Consider the following 22,420-nt stretch of genomic DNA (forward strand, 5'->3'; position numbering starts at 1 on the left):
CACCGGATAAAGCAGAAAGAGACGGGCCTATAATTTTCAGCAGGCCTGTCTCGAAGAACACGGAGATATGCGCGCGTACCTTAGACCCGTGGTACAATTTACATCGCAGATACGTCACGTGCATATAAGTTACGTCGTACACCGTAGCGTTTCACTAAAGCTGGACGAATTAACCGCGCATAAATTAGTTCACCTCAAAACGCGAAGCGCAATCCTGTAGGATACAAAGCTGATGTAACATTCGCAATAAAATCACTCTTAACAAATATCTATCAAATATATCTTTCAGAAATAATTGCTAAAAAATATAAATATCGATCGCCATTATTTTCATTCTTCAGGCAATTTTGTATAGTTTATTTTTTTGACGTCACAGACTACGTAAGTGCGTGTGAGTAAATGCAAATAAATAAGTGTAATGTAATAAATTAACAAAACACATAATAATTAAACAATAAATATATATATGTATTTGAGTATTCTACTTCTATATATATATATATATATATATATATATATCTTTTACAACCATATACATATATATATATATATAAGATAAATATTGACTTGCTAATTGAAATTTGGGCAAGATGTTATATTATGTACAGTTAGCAAATGACAATCATGCACATAGCATAATAGATTAAACAATCTTCCTTTAGGGAATTAGGAATGCACAAAGCTTTGCGAAGCAATGCGAAGTTTAATGAGCTTCTATAGTATTCTGCAATACGTCAATGCATACATGCTGTCTCCCATTTCTCATCTCTATTATCGAAATTTACCTTAAGGAAGTAAAATCAGTATTCCGTGAAATATTAGAACTATATATTAATTCCAGAGAATATATATTCTAGAGAATATATTTTTATATTTTCTATGTAATTATATATTATTATATATAATTTTATTATGTTAATTATTATATTTTCTATATAATTATATATTTTAATTATATATTATTTTTTATTTAATATGGTCAATGCAAAAATTAACAGCAATAAATATGACAAAGTCTTAAAAGCTGCATCATTTTTTAAATTTAACTATACGTATATTGTTACATACATACACACACAAAATATTTATAATTTCAAATTAAAAAAACAACAAAGATGCATATAAAGCATAAATCATTTTTAGTTCTATTTTAAATCAACATTCTTTAAATTTAACTATACGTTAATGTCATTGGATAATATTGAAGCCGTTTTATGATTCAAGAAGTATGTGTATGTATATTATAAATACTTTAAAAACACTTTTATGTACTCAACGTATCTTGGGAAGAAAAGTACGATAAAATGCGTTGATAAAACGGCGTTGGTTTATGAAAGGTAGGTGAAAGCATCGCGAATGTATGAAGGGAAGAATGAAAAAGAACTACGGCGGTATTCCTTCGGTACATAAATTTTCTCGCAGGTCAACCGGAGACTACGAAAGGGCGGTGCTATGTGAAAATTTAAGCACTCTCAGTTTACGCTGTTTACACGTAGATGTATAGGGGATATTTTGACCGAAAGATTGCCCTTACGTACAAGTAATGAGAAAGGAAAAAGAAAGAAAACTGGTATCACACATACATATATACACACACACATACACGCATACACACACACATCTCTCTTTCTTAATTTCGTGGCTGAGAAAATCTTGACGTGATGGCTTTGCATAATGCTCGCTGGGTCGTCCAAACTATGGATCCTAAACCAGTATCAGTTTATTGGAAAAATATATTGGCTCTTAAACCTGACATATATATCCGTGAAGTTTTATTAAATTTGTGTCAAAGTAATATATCTTAAAGGAAGAGGGTAATTTAGGTACAATATTATTTTTAATGTATAGATTTATTATATTTGATAAATTTATTTAAATTTTCCGTAAAATTAATTTTCCTTGAAATTGATATTATTTGTTTGACTCTTATTAGCCCAAAGAATTTAATTTTATTTTACGTATAAAAAACATTAATTTTTCTTAATTTTATACAGGGTGTCCCATAATTCGCGAATCACCTTTCATGGGCAGATAGAGCGTGTTAAACTGAATAGAAAATTCATGTATCATTTTGCGATATTCGCAATAATTATTTATTAAAATATCTAAACGAATAAGCAGGTAGAAAGCATTATTTGATCGAGAGGCGGCGTCATGCAGCGAGCGGCGACCAATGTAGTAGCGCCGAAAAGTAAGATGATACTTTTGATACTAAGCGGCATATAACAAATAAATCATCCGACATGCACACCGAGTCCGGCCTACCGCTTTCTACCCGCTCATTCGTTTAGATATTTTAGTTAATAACTCAATTATTATTGTGAATATCGCAAAATGATACAGGACTTTTCTATTCAGTTTAACACGCTCTATCTACCCATGAAAGGTGATTCGCGAATTATGGGACACCCTGTATATACACTTATATTTCCGATTATTTTAAAATATAAAATAAACTTATTATATATCAATTTTAAAATAAAGTAATAATAATATTACTTTTATTGTTTTTATATGTAATAATATATTTTTTTGATAGTAAACTTTAAAATATAAAAATTTTCTTAAATTTTAGGAAATCTCTGGTATTGTTTTAACATAACCGTTTCAATAAAAATTACAAGAAAAATTATTCTATCGGCGCGTATCATATGTTATTAAATATATATATGTTTAATTATAGAGATTTTATTTATACGGCCAAAAGATATCCCTGAGATATTAGTTTGCTCTCGAATCAATTCTCTTTTTACAGACCCTTCATATTGTTCCGACCAGATAAAATTACAAAAATAGGTTATATGTGTAACCGAGACCTAGTCGATGGATTCACACATTCACACTTCTAATATATTTTATTCATATTTATTACATAATTAAATATATTATGTATTTAAAATAATTAAATATTTATATTATTGTGTTTGTTTCTTTTTAATATGATATGTACGCATAATGCAAAATACTCTATATTTAATATTACGAAAAGTAAAGCATTTATATATGTGTAAAATGAAAAAATATAATTAAATAAATTAATTATGCAGAATGTACAAAGTAATTTGGATTCCAAAATAAAGAAATTAAAATATTTTTTTATGAAAATTCTAATATAATGTTCATTATATTATTAATTTATTAAAGCACTTCTTGAAAATATTATCTAAATGCTGCGCCACGCTACATTTGCATTAGAGATGTGAAGATAAGCATCACTATAAATTAACTTACGGGCTGTAATTTTCTAGGGTCCTAATTTACGCTTCACTATGTGTAAATTACACAACAGAATGTACAAGCTTATGTACATGCTAATTAGATCATTGTCAAATTATACGGTGTAGTATAACGCTGCGTAAGCCAAATCGGATGACGTTCTTATTGAGTTTAAGCAACTTCAGAGAATCCAATTTTCTGAGATTCTAAAGTAAACATCCTAAACATCAACTTTAAAGATCTTTATCTATGCAACTAGAAGAATATTATCGTTGGTGTATTTGAAAAGATATATTTTGTCAAATAATGTGAATGTCGATAGTTAAATCATGTGAAAAATTGAATTAATTGTATTCGAATTCTCTTTTTATCGGTCGTGATCAATAAAACAGTTAGAATATTTTTCTTGGTAATAATTATCAGTTTTTAAATATATCAAATTTAATTATTATATACATTTTATATGCTGTAATTAATTTTATATATAAAAATGGAGGTTTCTTTAATTTACATATAGTAGAATGAAGACGAACAGTTTTGTTCGCAGGAAGATTAATATGCAATATTCTCATTCAATATATTCTCATACACAAAGGAATTTGTAAATTAAATACCAATGTATACGCCAGTTATCTTTATAGAATTTGACACGAAGATCAAGCACTGTCAGCATGCGGCCCTTTATCCGCAATACCTAAATGCGTAACGTCGCTTGATCTAGTATTCGACGTCAATCCCGGTCTAGCATAACTCAATATTGGCCGGCTCATCGCTATTACGTGGTTCAACCATTCGAGTCTTCGTCCTCGATTATTCTCTAGGCTATCGCAATTTCGATTCTCACCTCGATCGATCTTCCCTCGACAAAGAAATACGGTCATCTTGTTAACTGCCTGTCATCTTTGACACTTGCCAGACGTATCTACTTCATAACGATAGCGACGAAGATAGTAAAAACAGCATTGTCTCTAGCAATCTCGTAAGACATATAATTGCAATTATAATAACAATGACGTAGATATAATTCACCTAATAAAATACAAAATTGTAATTTTTTGAATGCTTTTGATTAGCTTTTCTTTTATATAACAATGTTATTGCCAAAAAAATATAAATTTTTATATCAAATTTTGCACACAATTCTCATTATTTTAATATTTTTATAACGATTATATATAAGTTGTGCAAAGGTACGTTCTTTTCTGTTATTAACTGTTATTGATTTAGTAACAAATATAATTATGTATACAAATGTAAATACTTTAGATTTGAGTTTTGCATCTTCACTGAAGCACATCTATTACATGACCACAGAGCACAGTAAGCAAGATGTAAACGAGAGAATATACTATATACTATTCTACAGTAAACGTAATTGGCCGGGTAACCACTCTAGATGATGAATTACAACGTGGGACTGCGCTCAACGTTCCAAGAAATTACTACATTTACCAAAATGTCCAGAAGGTGTGCTAAATATAGAATGCAAAGATCTGTAACCTGTACAATTGCCCATAGTCCTATCTTACCTTATAGAAATTATTATATCTTTGTCATAATGTAAAGTACGATTCTTTCTAAAAAAAACACTTCTTTTTAAATTCTTTCCTTAAAAAAAAATAATATTAAGATATTTTTTTTAAATTACTAATTTATTATTAAAAATTATTATTTTATTATTTTGCAAAATAATATTTTTATAAAAAATATTATATTTTAACTCAAAATAATAATAATAATAATAATAATAATAATAATAATAATAATAATCATATATAGGTATGTATATAATAAATAATAATACTCATTTTTACATGTAATTATTTTCAAAATTTGATTCTAAGATCGGTGTACTAATAAAAAATTTATATGTTTTTATAGTTTTAAATTATTATATAATTTATAATGAGATATGAATAATACATTGCGGACAATATTGGTAATCAGTAATAATGGAAATGTGCATTTAGTTACACAGTTTATTGACATTGAGCTAATCCGAGCTATTATGCAGTTATTATGGAAATATTGCAATACTTACACATTTTAAACGTAAAACAAACAAAAGACAGATTACTGTTATCATATCAAAAATTACCGATGTGAACCTGGCACCCAACTTAATAAAAATTACAAATCTTTAAAAGTGGCAAACTTAGCTCTTACTCCTATTTTTAATATTTGGTATTTCCACCCCCATAGCGGTGCAAACAAAACGGAAAGCGTTGCAATAAACAGGTACAAACGATTCTCTCTATTGAATGGCGTTAATGAAATTAAAATATCTTAAAGTTAGGTGCTGAACATTTTTTAACCCCTTAATATTATTTAATCCTTTGAAGTACAAACGAAAAATCAAACAGTATAAAGAAGTGTAAACGAAGTACAAACAAATTGTATTATGTTAATTTGTACAAACAAATTGTATTATGTTAATTTGTAATTTTTATTAAATTGTGTGCCAGATTCACATCGGTCTGACATTAACAAATAATAATCGTAATTAAGAGTTTTACAGACGAGGTTTAGCAAATTAATAAATCGTGTGTTTAAAGAGAGAACTCTTAATAATGTATACGCGTTGACCTGGAATGTGACAATAGCTTTAGCGAAGTGGAATCCTTTTTGTTTTATCATAGGCTTACAACATTATTGCAACAGGTAGAACAGTAGATATTTACGTAACATTACCGGATTATATATATATGATTGCACTTTCAAAAGTTAGGCAACTAATTATAATATCACGGTTTACGTAATAATGGTTTATGATAACAACGTTATTTCTCTCATAAAGAGAAAGCAGTTATAGGTATCCAAAACAAAAATTATATCTTCTTTAAAATAATTTTAATGATATTAAGAATAGCATTAACTTTCAGTGTTATTATTAAGTAAATTGCTGTTATATTAGTAATTTGCTATAATAATATTAATACTGAGTTTTATCGAAGTTTTATTAATATTTTAATAATATAAATATTAAAATTTGTAATTAAAATGTAAAAATATATTGTGTATTATATTATAATTATTTTCTTATTTTTATATTATAATCTCTTACAAAGATATTATATTATTACTTTTTATATTAAAATGTAATATTATTAGAAAATTAATACATATTAGTAAAAACTGCGCTAAACTATTTATTTTTATATTTTGTCTCTTTAGGCAATTGTATTATAAATTGTATTATAAATTGTATTATATTTTACATTGAGAATTGTAATATGATTGTTAACGCGCGCAAATTTATATATATAGAAAACATTTATAATATATATTGATAAAGCGATACTCAATTAAGACAAGTTAGGAATAATCCGTTGATAGGTTAATTACATAATGTCTTAACAAAGCAATATCTCTTATTATTAATACTACAAACAAGGGAGAATATTCATGATATATTATATTCAACGAGCCAATCAATAAGGATTACCAACCAAGCAATCTGAATATACAAGCTTATATATGTATTAAACTGATTTAATAGGCAATTGATGTCTAATATTGTTTTGTTTAAATTTTATTCTACTTTATTCTTTATTGTTTAAAAAAATTTTAAAAGAATCTGCTAATATATACAGGTACAAATTATATTTGCGTTTAATATATAAACATTAAATTTTTAGGCATACTATTTCCAGTTTTATTATAATATATTATAATATATATTATTATAATTTGAATTTATTATTTTTTTGATTTAATAATCAATCTTGTTTTAATGAATATTTATTTTAATTATCATTGTGGAAAGTGTTTAGTATTCAATGAGATTTGAAAGAAGCTAGTCAACAAGATAATAGATTTCTGAAAACTGTTCCTTCTCTTTTCCTTTCGTTCATTCCATCACGTACTTCGATAACGTGGAATTACATTCTTCTACAAAGAGCAATGCGGTCTGACGTACTTACCAACGTCCTTCTGCACTGAAATTTTAGTAGTCATTCCACCGAATCGATATCACTTTGCGCAGTTTCATTATAAATTCGATTGCAATTTTGTTAGAATGTAAGATCTGTCAAACTCAATCGTAGTAAAAAGTTTTCATCGTTAATTATAGCATTATAATACTCGTCGAAAGTATATAGTTAAATGAATAGTACATACGTACGGCGCACATATATGCACAATTTATGCGTATAAATTATGGAGTTATATCATTACACACACAAAAGATGGTCTTTTTCACCGCACGTGTTAGTATTTTGATTGAAATTTTGCATTGACTTTAAAAATTTTCAAATTCATGAATTCATATAAAGTGTCATAATGTGCAATTATAATTATTGATATTTATTGAGTTTAACAAGCTCTCCTCTTTCATGTTGAAATGACAGTGAGATAATTTCAAAAATATCGTTTTAGCTTGCTCGAGTTGATGTACAACCTACATTAAAATATATAACTAAAGCAAAATTAAATCAACATTATACATTTTGAAATACAGTACGTATGTATTTTTCTGAATAATTCTATAATTTTTCAAGGTCCAAAATTGTCGAAATATTTATATATAAACATTAATTAACATAAACATATCTATACATAAGCAATACAGTATAAAAATGAATTATATATGCATTTATGCATATATTGTATTGCAAAATTTTTCTACCGCAAAGTTTCTTTACAATTTCACCATCACCGTAAAACTCTAAGTATACTTGCACAAATTTATAACACTACGCGCATTAAGCCAATGGCAGTCTCACGTTATCCAATGGTCCTACAGGACACATTCTCATGCATCCGAAATGCGATTCTTGCGATGAATGCAATAAGCGTGAGAGAATTGCTATGCTTAGAAAACTATATATACAGTGAAAAAGTGCTCTAACGAAAATGGGAACAGCACTCTCTATGGATCCATGCAGGGATTTTATAACGCAAAGTTTAGGACTGTAATAATCTACAACATTAAATTACATATACGCAATTTATTTCAGATTTCATCCACTTTTTGTTTTGTGTAAACTTTTTGATTAATCTTGAGGCGCTTTTTCAAGCAGAATTTCTTTGGTTAAAAGAAAATTTAACTTTTATTAAATAATTTATATATTTTCGTAGAATTATATATAATTTATATTTATATATTAATATATTATATATAATATATCGTGCATTAGCTAGGATATAATTTAAATTATCACATCTATTTCATTATTATATGTATTAAACTTATTTATACCGGCAATATTACTACACGAATAGAAAAGTATTGTTTAATAATTTATATAAAATATTGCTGTGATTTGAAAGAAGATACTCGAGTGTAAGTATGTAAAATAAATTGCTTATTTTTTAAAGAATAATTTTTATAACTTATTTTTTAAAATATAAGATAGTTATGCGTACATTAATATTTACATTAATATTCTCTTTTAAAAAAACTAATATAATATTTTCGCATATTTCATTATATAAATATAATAATAATTTTATTTTTTTACAATAATTAAAACGTTAGTTGTATAATTTATAATAGCAGCACCATGAGGCATCGAACGCCGGAGCTGTTTTGGGGTGAGTTATTTATTATTTATATATTATAACATTATTATATATATTTATATATATTATATAAATTGTGCATGTGCATTAATTCGGTTTGTTTACTTAAACAATTTAAAGTAAAAAGCATTAGAAAAAATATTTTATATAAATTCTATAAAAGTTTCTCTTAAAAAATGTCATCACATTTAAAAAATGATTTCTTTATATCTCTGTTTAATATTTATACATTAAATGGAGAATTTAAAATAATAGGAAATTTATTATTTTGAGCGCTGCTATAACTTGCATTTCACACATACTTTTATGTTAAAGATCAACGTAACTTTAAGGTTATCAATTTTTATTATTAATCTATAAATGAATCAAAGTGATGATACATTTATAAAAGTATATTTACAAAAATTAATCTTATTTTTCGAGAAGAATAAAATTATATATGATAACAGTTGCTCACAATAAAACAGTCAATAAGCTTCAAAGAAGCAACAATAAACTTTGAGATTTTCGAAAAAATTTTACAGATTTGAGTATTAATTTAATATGAATTTTTAAGAGTGAATTTCAATCATAAAGTTCATTCAAGATTTATACTACATTCAACTAGACATATAGAAACAATTGTCATCATTCACCAAAAAAATAACAGTTTGCAAAGATATTTTGATTCGTTGTCATTTTAAATGGATGTAGGTCGAAGCAATTGGAAAGTTGCCAGTTGTATGCTTTGCAAAGTTGGACTCGTGGACAGTTTTTGTTGATGAATTCACAATCGAGGTTTTTCTTTCATAAAAGTCGTGATTGCAATATTTTGTTGTTTCTCACACACACACACACACACACACACACACACACACACACACACACACACACCCACACACACACACACACACACACACACACACACACACACACACACACACACACACATATATATATACATATATATTTCTAATTATTTTAATAAATATATTGAATAGATTTTAATAAATAAAAGTGATATTTTTTAATTTGTTTAATTACTAATTAAAAACTGAATACAATAAAACTAAAAAAATATCATTAAAACTGTATTTTTGAACTTTAAAAGCATTTCCAAAATAAAGAAAGAAAATATTAAAATATGAATAACGTATAAAAGATAATTTTCACATATTATATAAGTTTTAGAGAATTTTAACTCTTTACAAATAGCAATTTTTTTGCAATAAATAATATATTTAATTAATCAAATCAAAATATAACATAGGGGAGATAAAATCAACTTTGTATATCAGAATAGTTTCAGCCTAGGAAGGGTTTGAGTTTATCCTCTTGAATTTGCATAGAGCAAACATTATCTGTGAATACATAATTATCGTCGAGTTTCATTGTACCATGTTACTATGTAGCGTTTGGAAGAATCTCATTACTGCAGAGAGTATTATGAACAAATTAGCAAGAAGTTTACATCGCTTACAAATAATATGTTCTAAAGCGGCAATAAAGGCAAACGTAAGGTTCGATACTAGTTATTTCTCTCAATAAACATAATAAAATAAAAACAAAATAAAATTAATACCTTCCACTATCTATTCAATTAAAGCACAATCTAAAAATTTGCCTACAAATATTAACATTGCATATATATGTATTAAACTATATGTTAATAACATATATTTTCTTAATTTTAAGAAAATGTTGACTTTGCCAATCTATTTGAATTTAATTACAATACACCTGCTATCTCGTAATTTTCGTAAAACGACAAACGCTACAGAATAATTTATATGTAAATGGAAATTATTAAATAAAATGATTAAATAAATCAACTTTTATAAACACTAGACAACACAAGCGCGTGCTTCGCGCACTCTTTCCATGTCATTTGTATCATTTATTTAACAACTGTCAAATTGTTAATTTTCGCAATGACAGTTGCTTGATGCTATGACCATAATTTTAATTCGCCGAATTTCTATTATGTACATAATTTTAATTCGCCAAATATCTATTATATACATAATTTTAATTCTCGAATTTTTATTATGTACATAATTTTAAATCGCCGAATTTCTAGCATGTATATAATTTTAATTTCCGAATTTCCATTATGTATATAATTTTAATGTACTAAATTTTTATTATATACATAATTTTAATTTGCCGCATTTCTATTGTATTGTTTGAGAACTATTTTGTATATATATCTTTTTATATGTATTTTTCTCATTTTGTTTAGTTTAATCGAATATAATTACGTGCGCGAAGCGAAGTTATATAATTCTTTGATAATAAAACCTTAAAAATTGCAACGCATGTATAAATAAATTATTATTGCAATCAATACATAAAAAATATATTAATTATGCAACGCATAAAAATTCAATATTTAAATCTTTAACAGAAAATACGCACAAAGAAATAAAATTTTCTACAAGAATCTTTTGTGATTAATTATCTACGCTTTCATTAAACTTGCGCGAGACTCTATACCCCACACATCCGTCACACTGCGCGGCTCGCGCAAAACTGATTTTCGTGCGGGGTATCGCGAGCGCGGGACCGATGGTTACATGATCAATGGTCACATGACCAGTGGGTCCACTGGTCACGTGATCTGGGTTTTGCGTTTGCGATACCTCGCACGAGAATCAGTTTCGCGCCAACCGCGCAGCGTGATGAATGTATGGAGTATGGAATCTCGCGCGAGTCTAATAAAAGCGTAGATTATTGATTACAAAAAATTCACAGTTGTTTGATGCTATTAATATAAGACATAACGTTAATTGAGACAACCAATCAACATTGCGAAAAAGCAGCAACAATATTTGCGATAATCAACTTTGCATGCCTTTTTTAGAAAGGGATTTTACATTGTTGAAATTTTAATTTAGATTATAAAAAATAATACATATCTTATTAATTATTTGATTGCTTTTAATAATAATTTATTTTTATTTATTTAAGAAAAAGTTATTTATATAAAATTCTCTGTTATATAATATATATCAATATCGATTTCTAATCTCAAAACGCTGTGTTGCATCTTATTTTTTTTACTTAAATAAATCATTGGTTTGTATTATATATATTTCCTTTAGTCTAATTAAATAAAGATAAATCAGAATCAAGGTAAAGAATTACAAAATTGCAAACTCTGAACAGTTTATGCTATCAGTGATACTATTTTCTAATATTTTCAATATAATATCAGATGTATATGTACGCAGCATGATACATTTATAAGGTATAACAAAAGAAATTGTCAAATAGTAGCTCTTGGCATGATCTCGGTGTAAATTTTTTTCATATTCAACCACAGACGCTATATTGAAAATGAAATATTTGATAAATATCACACATAGCATTTATCAAATATAACACAGAGATATGAAATCACACGTGAATATATTAGATGGCCATTTTAAATAAATCAATGATTTGAAAATAGGGCGCATTTATTATGGAAATAATTTATTGTTGTTTGTATCGCAATAATGGATAATGGGTATAGTTTTTCCCGCATCATTTCATTCATTCGAGAGGCCATTGAATTCGATTTATGCCGAAAGCGACCCTCGCAGTATCCAACCGTCAGATAGAAAAATGGACGCTCTTTGATCATGAGTCCGAAAGGTTCAGGTGGGTGAAAGAAGAAAGATGAAAATTCTCACATCGAGGATGGCAAGCGAACAAAGTTTACCAGTCGAAGAAATAGATTTAAGTATTGCGCATTTAAATAGATGCTTTTCAGAGGATACATAATTGATTTGATATTATTTGTATAAAAGCAAATGCTTATTTTTAAAAGAGACTACTAAAATAAAAAAAATAAGTTAATAAATGTAGAGCATTTTTCTTACATTTCTCTCTCTCTCTCTCTCTCTCTATATATATATATATATATATATATATATATAATATAATATATATATATATATATATATATATATATATATATATATATATATATATATATATAGAGAGAGAGAGAGAGAGAGAGAAATGTAAGAAAAATGCTCTACATTTATTAACTTATTTTTTTTATTTTAGTAGTCTCTTTTAAAAATAAGCATTTGCTTTTATACAAATAATATCAAATCAATTATGTATCCTCTGAAAAGCATCTATTTAAATGCGCAATACTTAAATCTATTTCTTCGACTGGTAAACTTTGTTCGCTTGCCATCCTCGATGTGAGAATTTTCATCTTTCTTCTTTTATATATATATATATATATATATATATATATATATATATATATATAAAAGAAGAAAGATGAAAATTCTCACAATTAAATTTTTAAATTCAAAAATCACATATATTTATATATATATATATATATAAATATATGTGATTTTTGAATTTAAAAATTTAATTTTGAATTAATTTACAAAATTTGTCAATGATGCTTTAAATAGTATTGATTATATTATACATGTAGTATAACATTATATCACATCATTTCTGAATATCTTAGCATAAAAAATATCATTGCATTTATTGAATAGATAATAAAAGCTTTTCTTGATGCTCGTATTATTCATGAGAAAATATCTTATCTCTGCTTTTTTACAAGCCAGATTAAGTAAAGACTTTATTTCCCTGCTTGCACCGTGCTTAATCTTTTTTGTCAGAGTTGATATAAACAATGAATTCTCTTTCATCGTGGAATAAACAATGATTCACTTTCAACGAAAGTTTTCAATCTTGTCTTAAGATATTAAATCGTTAAAATGTATAAACAAATGTGTCACTATTTTTCTATGATGTTATAAATAATTAAACAGACAATATATCTCTCATATATTTTCGTGAAACAATATCTGTTTTAAATCAACACTCGTATTTCTTTATTTATATACAGACCATATGATTCAGTATCTCATAAAAACTGAAACTACGAATCTTTTAAAGGATTATAAAATATTATAGATAGTTTTATACACATAAATAATTTTGAACTTAAAATTGTTTTACTCATATCTTACCTATAATTCACATGGATTGATAAACAAAAAAATATTTTTCTTTAAAACATTTGGTCTTTAGAAATATTGCCATTGTTGTATATTTCTTGCAATACTGTGTGTGTATCTGTTGTTTCCGTTCTTTCTAGTTATTTGCTCCATTTTATTCCGCGACTAGAACACGGATGCATCACTTGTCTTCGGACCAATTGTAACTTCCCGATAACGCTCGAGTGGATCTCGTATAAAGGAAAAATATAAATGTTCTGAAGTAAAGAAATTTTTTGTAGAGATACTGTAAGTCTTCCTATAAGCACAGAAAGGTTGTAAAAACAAAGTCAATTTTTATAGAATACATCCTACAAATAGGTACAACGTGATATCTAATATTTTTTTATATATAAATATTTTATACATGCGTACATCTTTTAACAATAACTTTAAATAATTATTGATATGTTTAATCTATACATATATTGAAATAGATCGATTTTCTTAAAATTTTACCAAAATCTTGTAAATTTTTCGGAGAAGGCTACTATGTGCTTTTTAAAATTAAAAAAAAATTTTTAATTTTAGAAAAAGCTCTGTTTTTTGTAAAAACATTTTTTTCAATTCTATGCCAGTATGTTCAGAATGATGTACTTCCGCTTGTAGCACAGACTTAAAGCTAGTTTAGAAATAAATTATAACTTTTTTACAAACACGTTTTATTATGTTATTTTCAAAATTAAAAAATTTTGAAATTTATTTTCTCAATGATTGAATATTCAATAGTTGAGTATTTTTTTCTTTTTATGTTATTCATTTTATTCAAGCTAATGAAGGATATTTGTAAAGAAAGAAACAGAGAGAAATACAGAAATTTTTATAAGCAGATATATTCCGTCTTTGGCATAAGCAATGGAAATCTTATTGTGTTTTTCCTGGTGAACATGATTATTATGGATATCTTGTTCCTGGTTCGTTGCGTAGTGTAGCTGGTAGGATTGCTACTACAAATTGATATGCAATTGCAGACGCGTCATGTGCATCCGGATATGAAACGCAGGGCACGAATTCCCTATAAAGGTGCGCATAAAAGCGTGTTACCACTACCGATTCGGGTCAAAGGAACTATCTGTAAGACAGAATATACATTTACCTAAATTTCTATGTAAATCTTGACACGAATGTAAATATTCTACAATGCATCTAACAATAAGATGTGTCTTATGGATCTGCGACACAGAAAATGTTGAATGCATCTAAAAGAAAAAAAGATATGCTTTTTCACGCTCAATATGCAAGAGAGAAATGTTGAGGTATTATTCGTCGACTAGAAAAATTCTTATTTGAAGTTTATGTAGTACCTTCTTTTCAACAATTTCTGAACTAACACATACAAACAAGGGAGACATTGTGAGATATTAATCATGAAATTGTCTTGAAGAAAATACACAATTTATAAATAAACAAATAATATTCTAAAAATCAAGAAATTTTGCACATATTGTGTTTTATAAGATATTATTGTAATAAAAATATTTTACAAAAGTAACAAAGCACGTCTATTATAAATATTAATTTGTAGATTGCAAATTTATTAAATATATTTATTAAGTATATCTATTATTAATTATAAATATATTAAATGCAAATAATGTTTGTGCAAAATAAAAAATAAACGACAAAAAATGAGATAATGAAGAACTCAATTAAAAATAAAAGATTAAAAAATGTAAGCATTTTCTTATTTAAAATGCATAAGAACATTAGCTTAACCGTTAGATGATTTGGTCATTTATAGAATATAATTACTATTCTTAGCTCACTTTCAAGTTATTTTGCAAAATTCAATTTATTCTTCTTGATCAATTGATCAGGTATCCATTTGTCAAGTTTTTTCTTCACTTTTTCAATAGCAGTAAAGTGGCGAGAGATAATTGTATGACAAACATCCAATCTTTCTGCAAGTTATCGTACAGTTTGGCGTTTTCTTTCACTAATACTTTTTAAAATAGCGTCGTTTGAAAAAACTTCAACATATTATCACTTGGCTTATTTTTAAAGGAGAAATCTCCAAAAATGAAATTTTTAAACGAACGCTGAACTACAGTTCGTTCATTAGCAATATTTTTCATCAAAAATCTTGTTGATTTTTCTTATATTTCTATATTGTGCATTCTTTTCTTCTTTTCTTTTTCATAATCAATTTATTTAAAAAAGTTTAACTTTGCTTTATCTTAATTAGTTTGCATTTACGGCGAGAGTAAACGTATATTAAATTACATAAAATTTTGAGATAAATCAAAGCGTCGATAAAATAAATTTTTACATTAAGAAGATTAAGGAAATTAGTTCTGTTGAAATATTTACTAAAAGTAAGCAAAAGGAACTTATTTAACTGAGTAAAAGTCAAACAACGGAAAAACACGAAAATTGAAAAATATACAATATATGTGTAAAACTACATTTATGAGCAAAATGTTGTTTTATTATTTCTTAATTCCTACATTTTCATGTAATTTAATAATGCATTGGAATTTATGTTCTATTTCTTATAGTCTTAATTAGATGATCTGAATGCAATATATGTTGCTTTATTTCTATATTTCGAAATTACAAAAAAGTATAAAACTTGACTATGTGATTTATAAAGACTCAATCGTGTTCTGATTGCAATTCTATATCAAAACAAGACCGCAGATTGCATCTATTCATACGTTAATGAAATTCGAATTGTAAAGATTTCGGGGATCTAATAGAGAACGCGAAGCGATGTAATTAAAAGAAATCGGTGTTTTTTTTTCGTAAATTTGACAATCTTGGTAGATAATCATCGGTAAAACGTGAACGAAATGCGAAAAAGAGCTGAAACTGTTGATAACGAGTAAAAGAGAGAGAAAGAGAGAGATAATCCTTATAATAAATCTTTTATTTCGCTGGTCGTACTGTAATCTTGTTCAAATCCTTATTTCATCGCTGCAATAACTTTATATAGCTGTCATATTATTGCTCGCTGATAAGATAAAACTGGTGGAAATTACTTATGCATGAACTATTTTAGCGAAATTGTTGTTTTTATGCACATATCATTGTGCACATTATATTTTAAAAATATAGAGTGTATAGAATTTCATAAAAATTTAATCTTTATTTTAATAATAAGATCTCTTAGAAATTTCAAATTAATATTTCTTCAATAAAATACTGAATAAATGATAATTTTTTATTTATAAACAACTAAAAATAAATAATATTTATAAATTATTTATACATATATAAATAATCAATTCTGATAAGATTATTCATATTTTAAAATGTATAATTAAATGAATTAACTTTATTATTTTATGTGTATTTAATATATATTTAATAAATATGTATATATGTGTATATATATATAATAAATGTACATTGTACTATTTTGAAATATAGTATTTATAACATTATTTTCATATGTATAAGCAATAATAGTAATTAAAGAAATATTAGTAATAATAATAATACTAGAAATAGTATGCAATATTGTTACGAAATTTTGATTGATAGAATAATATCGATCTAAAAGGGAGCATCGTTTGCTTCACAGTTTGAAACTGACGCAAATCCGGGTGCTCGTTCGACGGTAGCCATGGCAACAGGTGGTGGGTTCTCACCACCCTTGCTCATCGTTATGGACATCTTACCTTTTATGCTTTACTCTCCAGCACACTTGTACGACTTGCAATCTACTAGCGATTATAATTGGGTGACAAATGCTAAGCTCAATTATTTTTTAATTTTAAACATTAAATTGTGATATATATCAAGTGTCATTTGTTTATTTTCACATTATCAATACTTATTCTTGTTTTTAACAATGTACGATAATATATATTATTTAAAAGCTGATTGTTTAAGCTATCAATTTACTGTAATTTGATTTTTCAATTTTATAAATTTGAATGTTTTTTTAACTAAATAAAGTTAGAATAAATTTTAAAAGATTTTTAAGTAATTTACTTTACATAAACTTAAATTGAAGAATAATGCAACTGCAGCAACTTGTAATATCAACAAGATTTTTGATGAAAAATATTGCTAATGAACAAAATGTAGTTCAGCGTTCGTTTAAAAATTTCATTTTTGGAGATTTCTCCTTTAAAAATGAGCCAAGTGATAATGTTGAAATTTTTACAAACAACGCTATTTTAAAAAGTATTAGAAAGAAATTCTCGTCAAACTGTACAATAACTTACAGAAAGATTGAATGTTTGTCATACAATTATCTCTCGCCACTTTACTGCTATTGGAAAAGTGAAGAAAAAACTTGACAAATGGATACCTGATCAATTGATCAAGAAGAATAAATTGAACAGATTAAATGAGTTTATCTTTCCTCAAACATAACAGTATGTATTCTTTTTTAAATAAAAAAATTACTTGTGACAAAAAACATGTTATCTATATGACAACAGAAAGCTATCTGCACAATAGTTAGACAAAGCTGAAGCTCCAGATCGCTTTCAATACTCAAAAAAAGTTATGCTGACAGTTCTGGTGAACTATGAAGGGTGAGATATACTATTCTTTATTACCACAAAAAGTTTCACTCACACTTCAATCACAGTGGAAACGTATTGTCAGCAGATAACACAAATATAGAAAATTAAAAATCCAACAATCAATCAATATTGATTAATAGATCCGAATTAATTTTTTTGAAAACTATCGATATATGAAAATGAAAACTACCGAAAAATTAAATAAATTAAAATATAAAATTTTACAGCATCTTTTATACTCACCAAATTTATTTAGAATTGATTTTAATTTTTTTAAATATTTAAATAATTTTAAAAAAATATTTTTTAAAATAAAAAATCGATAAAAACGTAATTCATAAACTGTAGATTTATTCCAAAAATAAATTTATTTACATAAAAATTAATAATAAAAATGTATTAAGATTAATAATAATTATTAATTTCTGCGAATTTCTAATTTCCTGAATTTCTTCTAACCCTGTGATGAATTTAATATCTTGTAAAAGAGAAAATATATATAATATCATTAATATGTTATATTAATAATATTAAATATAAATCCCTATGCATAAGAATAATAATTTATGTGATTAATAAAACAAAAATTATATTAAATTATTATATATTAATATATAATATTGTAAAATTATTCTAGCGTATATAATAAATTACAAAATATTGTATTTATCTCGAATATTTTTTTAATGCTACGAGGCAATGACACAAGACTAATATGCACGTGTTTTAAGAATCTGCTTTATTAATTTTGTCATTTGCCAATATTAAATTTAAACGGCTTAATTTATAGTTAAAATAAATTGAAACTATATATAATTTAACTAACAATAATTCAAATTTTGTAGAAATAAGCCGTGGACTAATTAGCCAAGTAAGATCTTGTCTGAAATTGTTTCTGTAGATCAGATGATTTTTATATAATACTAGACAACACAAGCGCGCGCTTCGCGCGCGAAAATATGAACCTTTTTCATCAGATTGATACATCCCACATATTTGACATGTTACGCGGCTTACGCGAGACTAATTCTCGTGCGGGGTATCGTGAGCGCGGGACCGATGGTCACATGACCAGTGGTCACATGATTAGTGATCACGTGACCATTGGGCCCGCGCTCACGATACCCCGCACGAGAATCAGTTTCGCGCGAGCCGCGCAGCGTGATGGATATATGGAGTATAGAGTTTCGCGCGAGTCTAATGAAAGCGTAGATATTTAATTACAAAAGATTCTTGTAGAAAATTTTATTTCTTCGTTCATATTTTCTGTAAAAGATTTAAATATTGAATTTTTATGCATTGTATAATAATTGATATATTTTTTATGCATTGATTGCAATAATAATTTTTGCACATGCATGCGTCGCAATTTTTGAAATTTTATATTATTATTAAAGAATAATATAACTTCACTTTGCGTGCATAATTATATTCTGTTAAACAAAATGATATATATATATATATATATATATATGCTACATAAATTTAGTATTTATAAGCAGATTTGTATATAATAGGATTGAATATAATAGGAAGTTACAAGTAAAAGTAATTGTGTCGATTCATAAGTCATCTCAGTTTTTTATCAAGTTTAATTATGATAGCAAATTATTGTTAGTATAGGAAACTGATAGTATAATACTAATACAAATTTGAGAAATATAATTCAATAATTTTCATTAAAAAATAATGCAGGTATAAATGATGCTACAGTATATTATATTAAGCAGTTATATTTTAATTTTATATGTTAGTATATACTTCTATATTAATTCTCGAATGTTTATTAAGTACATAATTTTAATTTGCCAGATTTTAATTATGTATGTATATAATTTTAATTTCTGAATTTTTGTTATATATCAGACAACACAAGCGCGTGCTTCGCGCGCGTTATTGATATTATATCTTTATCTTTTATTTTACAACTGTCAAACTATTAACCTTTACGATGACAGTTATTTGATGCTATTAATATAACACACAATATGTTAATCGAAACAACACCAAACAGCATCGCGGAAAAGCAGCAACAATATTTACGATAATCGACTTTGCATGCCTTTTTTAGAAAGGGAATATCGTATAAGTAAGAATTATTCTGCATATATTTAGAAAAAAAATTTGATATGTTTGGAAATATACAAAACACAACATTTTTTAAATTAATAGTACATTTTTATGACTTATATATCGAAAGTTAAAAAAGTGTATAAACAAATAATATAACTATAAGAATTAATAATAAATTATAACAAAAATATATATTATATAATTGTTTATATAATTATCTGTAAAAGATTTAATTTTTAATAAAATTACAGAAGTAAATAAAATTAAAATGTTTTTATTATATTTCTAATGATGGAATTTTTAGTAAAGTAGAACATACGAGATTTATATATGCTTACGAATAGAGAAGTTTGTTTCTTATACAGAAAATATATAAATTCTTGATATCTTATGGGGACATGTGGCGCAAAATACATGATATTCTATTTCACTGTGCGTGAATAATCGATATAACATTCCCTAAACGTATTGTTGGATTGTGGCGACAGCAGGATTTAAACCAACATGTATCAATTCGGTCGAGTGACATTGATATTTTGCCTAACTGATAGATAACTCTGTATTGTACGATTCCGTCGCTATTGATACCAGTCAATACTCACATATTATATACTCGATATATACAATTACGTCTGTAATTGACACATAGATCGAAATAATATCGTTTTGTTGTCATCGTAAAGCGCGTGCGGGATCCATTGTGAATTGCAATGCGGATTGATTTTTCGGGTCCAGCGCACATAATTGTCCTTCGGCAAAGTGATTTCGATCAAATATTTGTTTTTTGAGGTTGCGAAACTGTTAAGTGTTTGCACGAAATTTCGAGGTCAGATTGTCCACACATAAGATCGGATTAAACTGTTTTGCCAAAAGTTCATTTATAAGATCAAAACGAAAATCTCATAAATGATTAATACAAACGCGATTAATATCTATGTATAAAGCGTATACTGGTTTAAATATTAAAATCTGTTTTTATATTTTTTTATCACGTTTCTTTCTTAATATGAAAATAGAGAATATAGAGAAAATGTAGAGAAGATATAAACAATTTGTTCTGAATTTTAAAAAATACAAATTAATTAAATTGCTAATTAGTTATTTAATTATAATAATAATTTAATTAGAAAATAGAAATAGAAATTTATAACTGTAGCAATACTTGCAATAATTTTAGCATTTTTTTAAATTTTTATGCATTTGAGAGTGATAGGCTCATCAATTATTTATGTCCTGAAGTTTCGTAATTCCTAGTAGAAAGTATGTTCTGTAGAAGATAATTAGTCGGAAATGAAATGCATTCTTTTGTTGTATTGTAGTCTAATTGTAAGGAAGCATTGCCCATCGTCTGAATAGAGAATGAAGTTACACACTTTTTGTTCCAAGGGCGTGCCGTTCGAATTAATTATAGATCAAGTTAAGTAATAAGGCGAAGTTAAAACATGAATATGCAAAAAGTCTTTAATTCAATATGTATGTATGTTAATTATTGGCTTAATTATTAATGATAATTTTACGGGAAATTTTTCTCTAAAAAGATTATTCATAACTTTTTAAAGAACTAATCAACTAAATGCAGACTTAATTTTAATATATTTTAATAGTCATACAAACGAAAGATTTTTCCAAATATTACGTTACATAATCAAATATGACAACACTAATATACTTAAAAAAAAGTATATTCCTTTGTAATTTATTCTTGATAGAAGAAAAAACTGACTTTTAAATTATAAATACATATACACATGAATAAAATATTCATTTCTTAATTATTATTATTTAAATAATTTATTAATATTTATTAATATTTATTATATTTTATACATTTCATTAATATTTAATATTAATTTTTTTAATATTTCCGCCGCACACATCTATTTATTTTATAAAAATTTTTTTAAAACATTTTAGCAGTAAAAATTTTTATTGCGTCTCGATCCTTTGTGTGATTATCGATAATCACTTAATCAAACGGCCTACTTCTGACAGAGAAGTATCGTAAATCAATGATAGAAATGTCATGATGTCTCCGAGAATACATATGTAAGCAACATATGGACTAGGCGTTTTAATGGACTTTTGCATAATGGTAGATGAAGACGAGCACTGAAATTTCTCAACATC

General features: G+C 26.2%; 1 protein-coding gene across 1 annotated transcript in view; it reads right to left on the reverse strand.

The window, feature by feature from the left end:
* Positions 1–17,357, reverse strand: part of LOC114941246 (uncharacterized) — a 65,636-nt gene extending 48,279 nt beyond the window's left edge. Inside the window, exon 1 of the mRNA XM_085489282.1 lies at positions 17,278–17,357. Within this exon, the coding sequence (XP_085345408.1) occupies positions 17,278–17,357 (80 nt within the window). The remainder of the gene's footprint in view (positions 1–17,277) is intronic.
* Positions 17,358–22,420: the final 5,063 nt, after the last annotated feature.

This window comes from Nylanderia fulva, unplaced genomic scaffold (assembly GCF_048542155.1).
Source record: "Nylanderia fulva isolate GAGA-0341 unplaced genomic scaffold, ASM4854215v1 Scaffold8, whole genome shotgun sequence".
NCBI classification, from domain to species: Eukaryota; Metazoa; Arthropoda; class Insecta; order Hymenoptera; family Formicidae; genus Nylanderia; species Nylanderia fulva.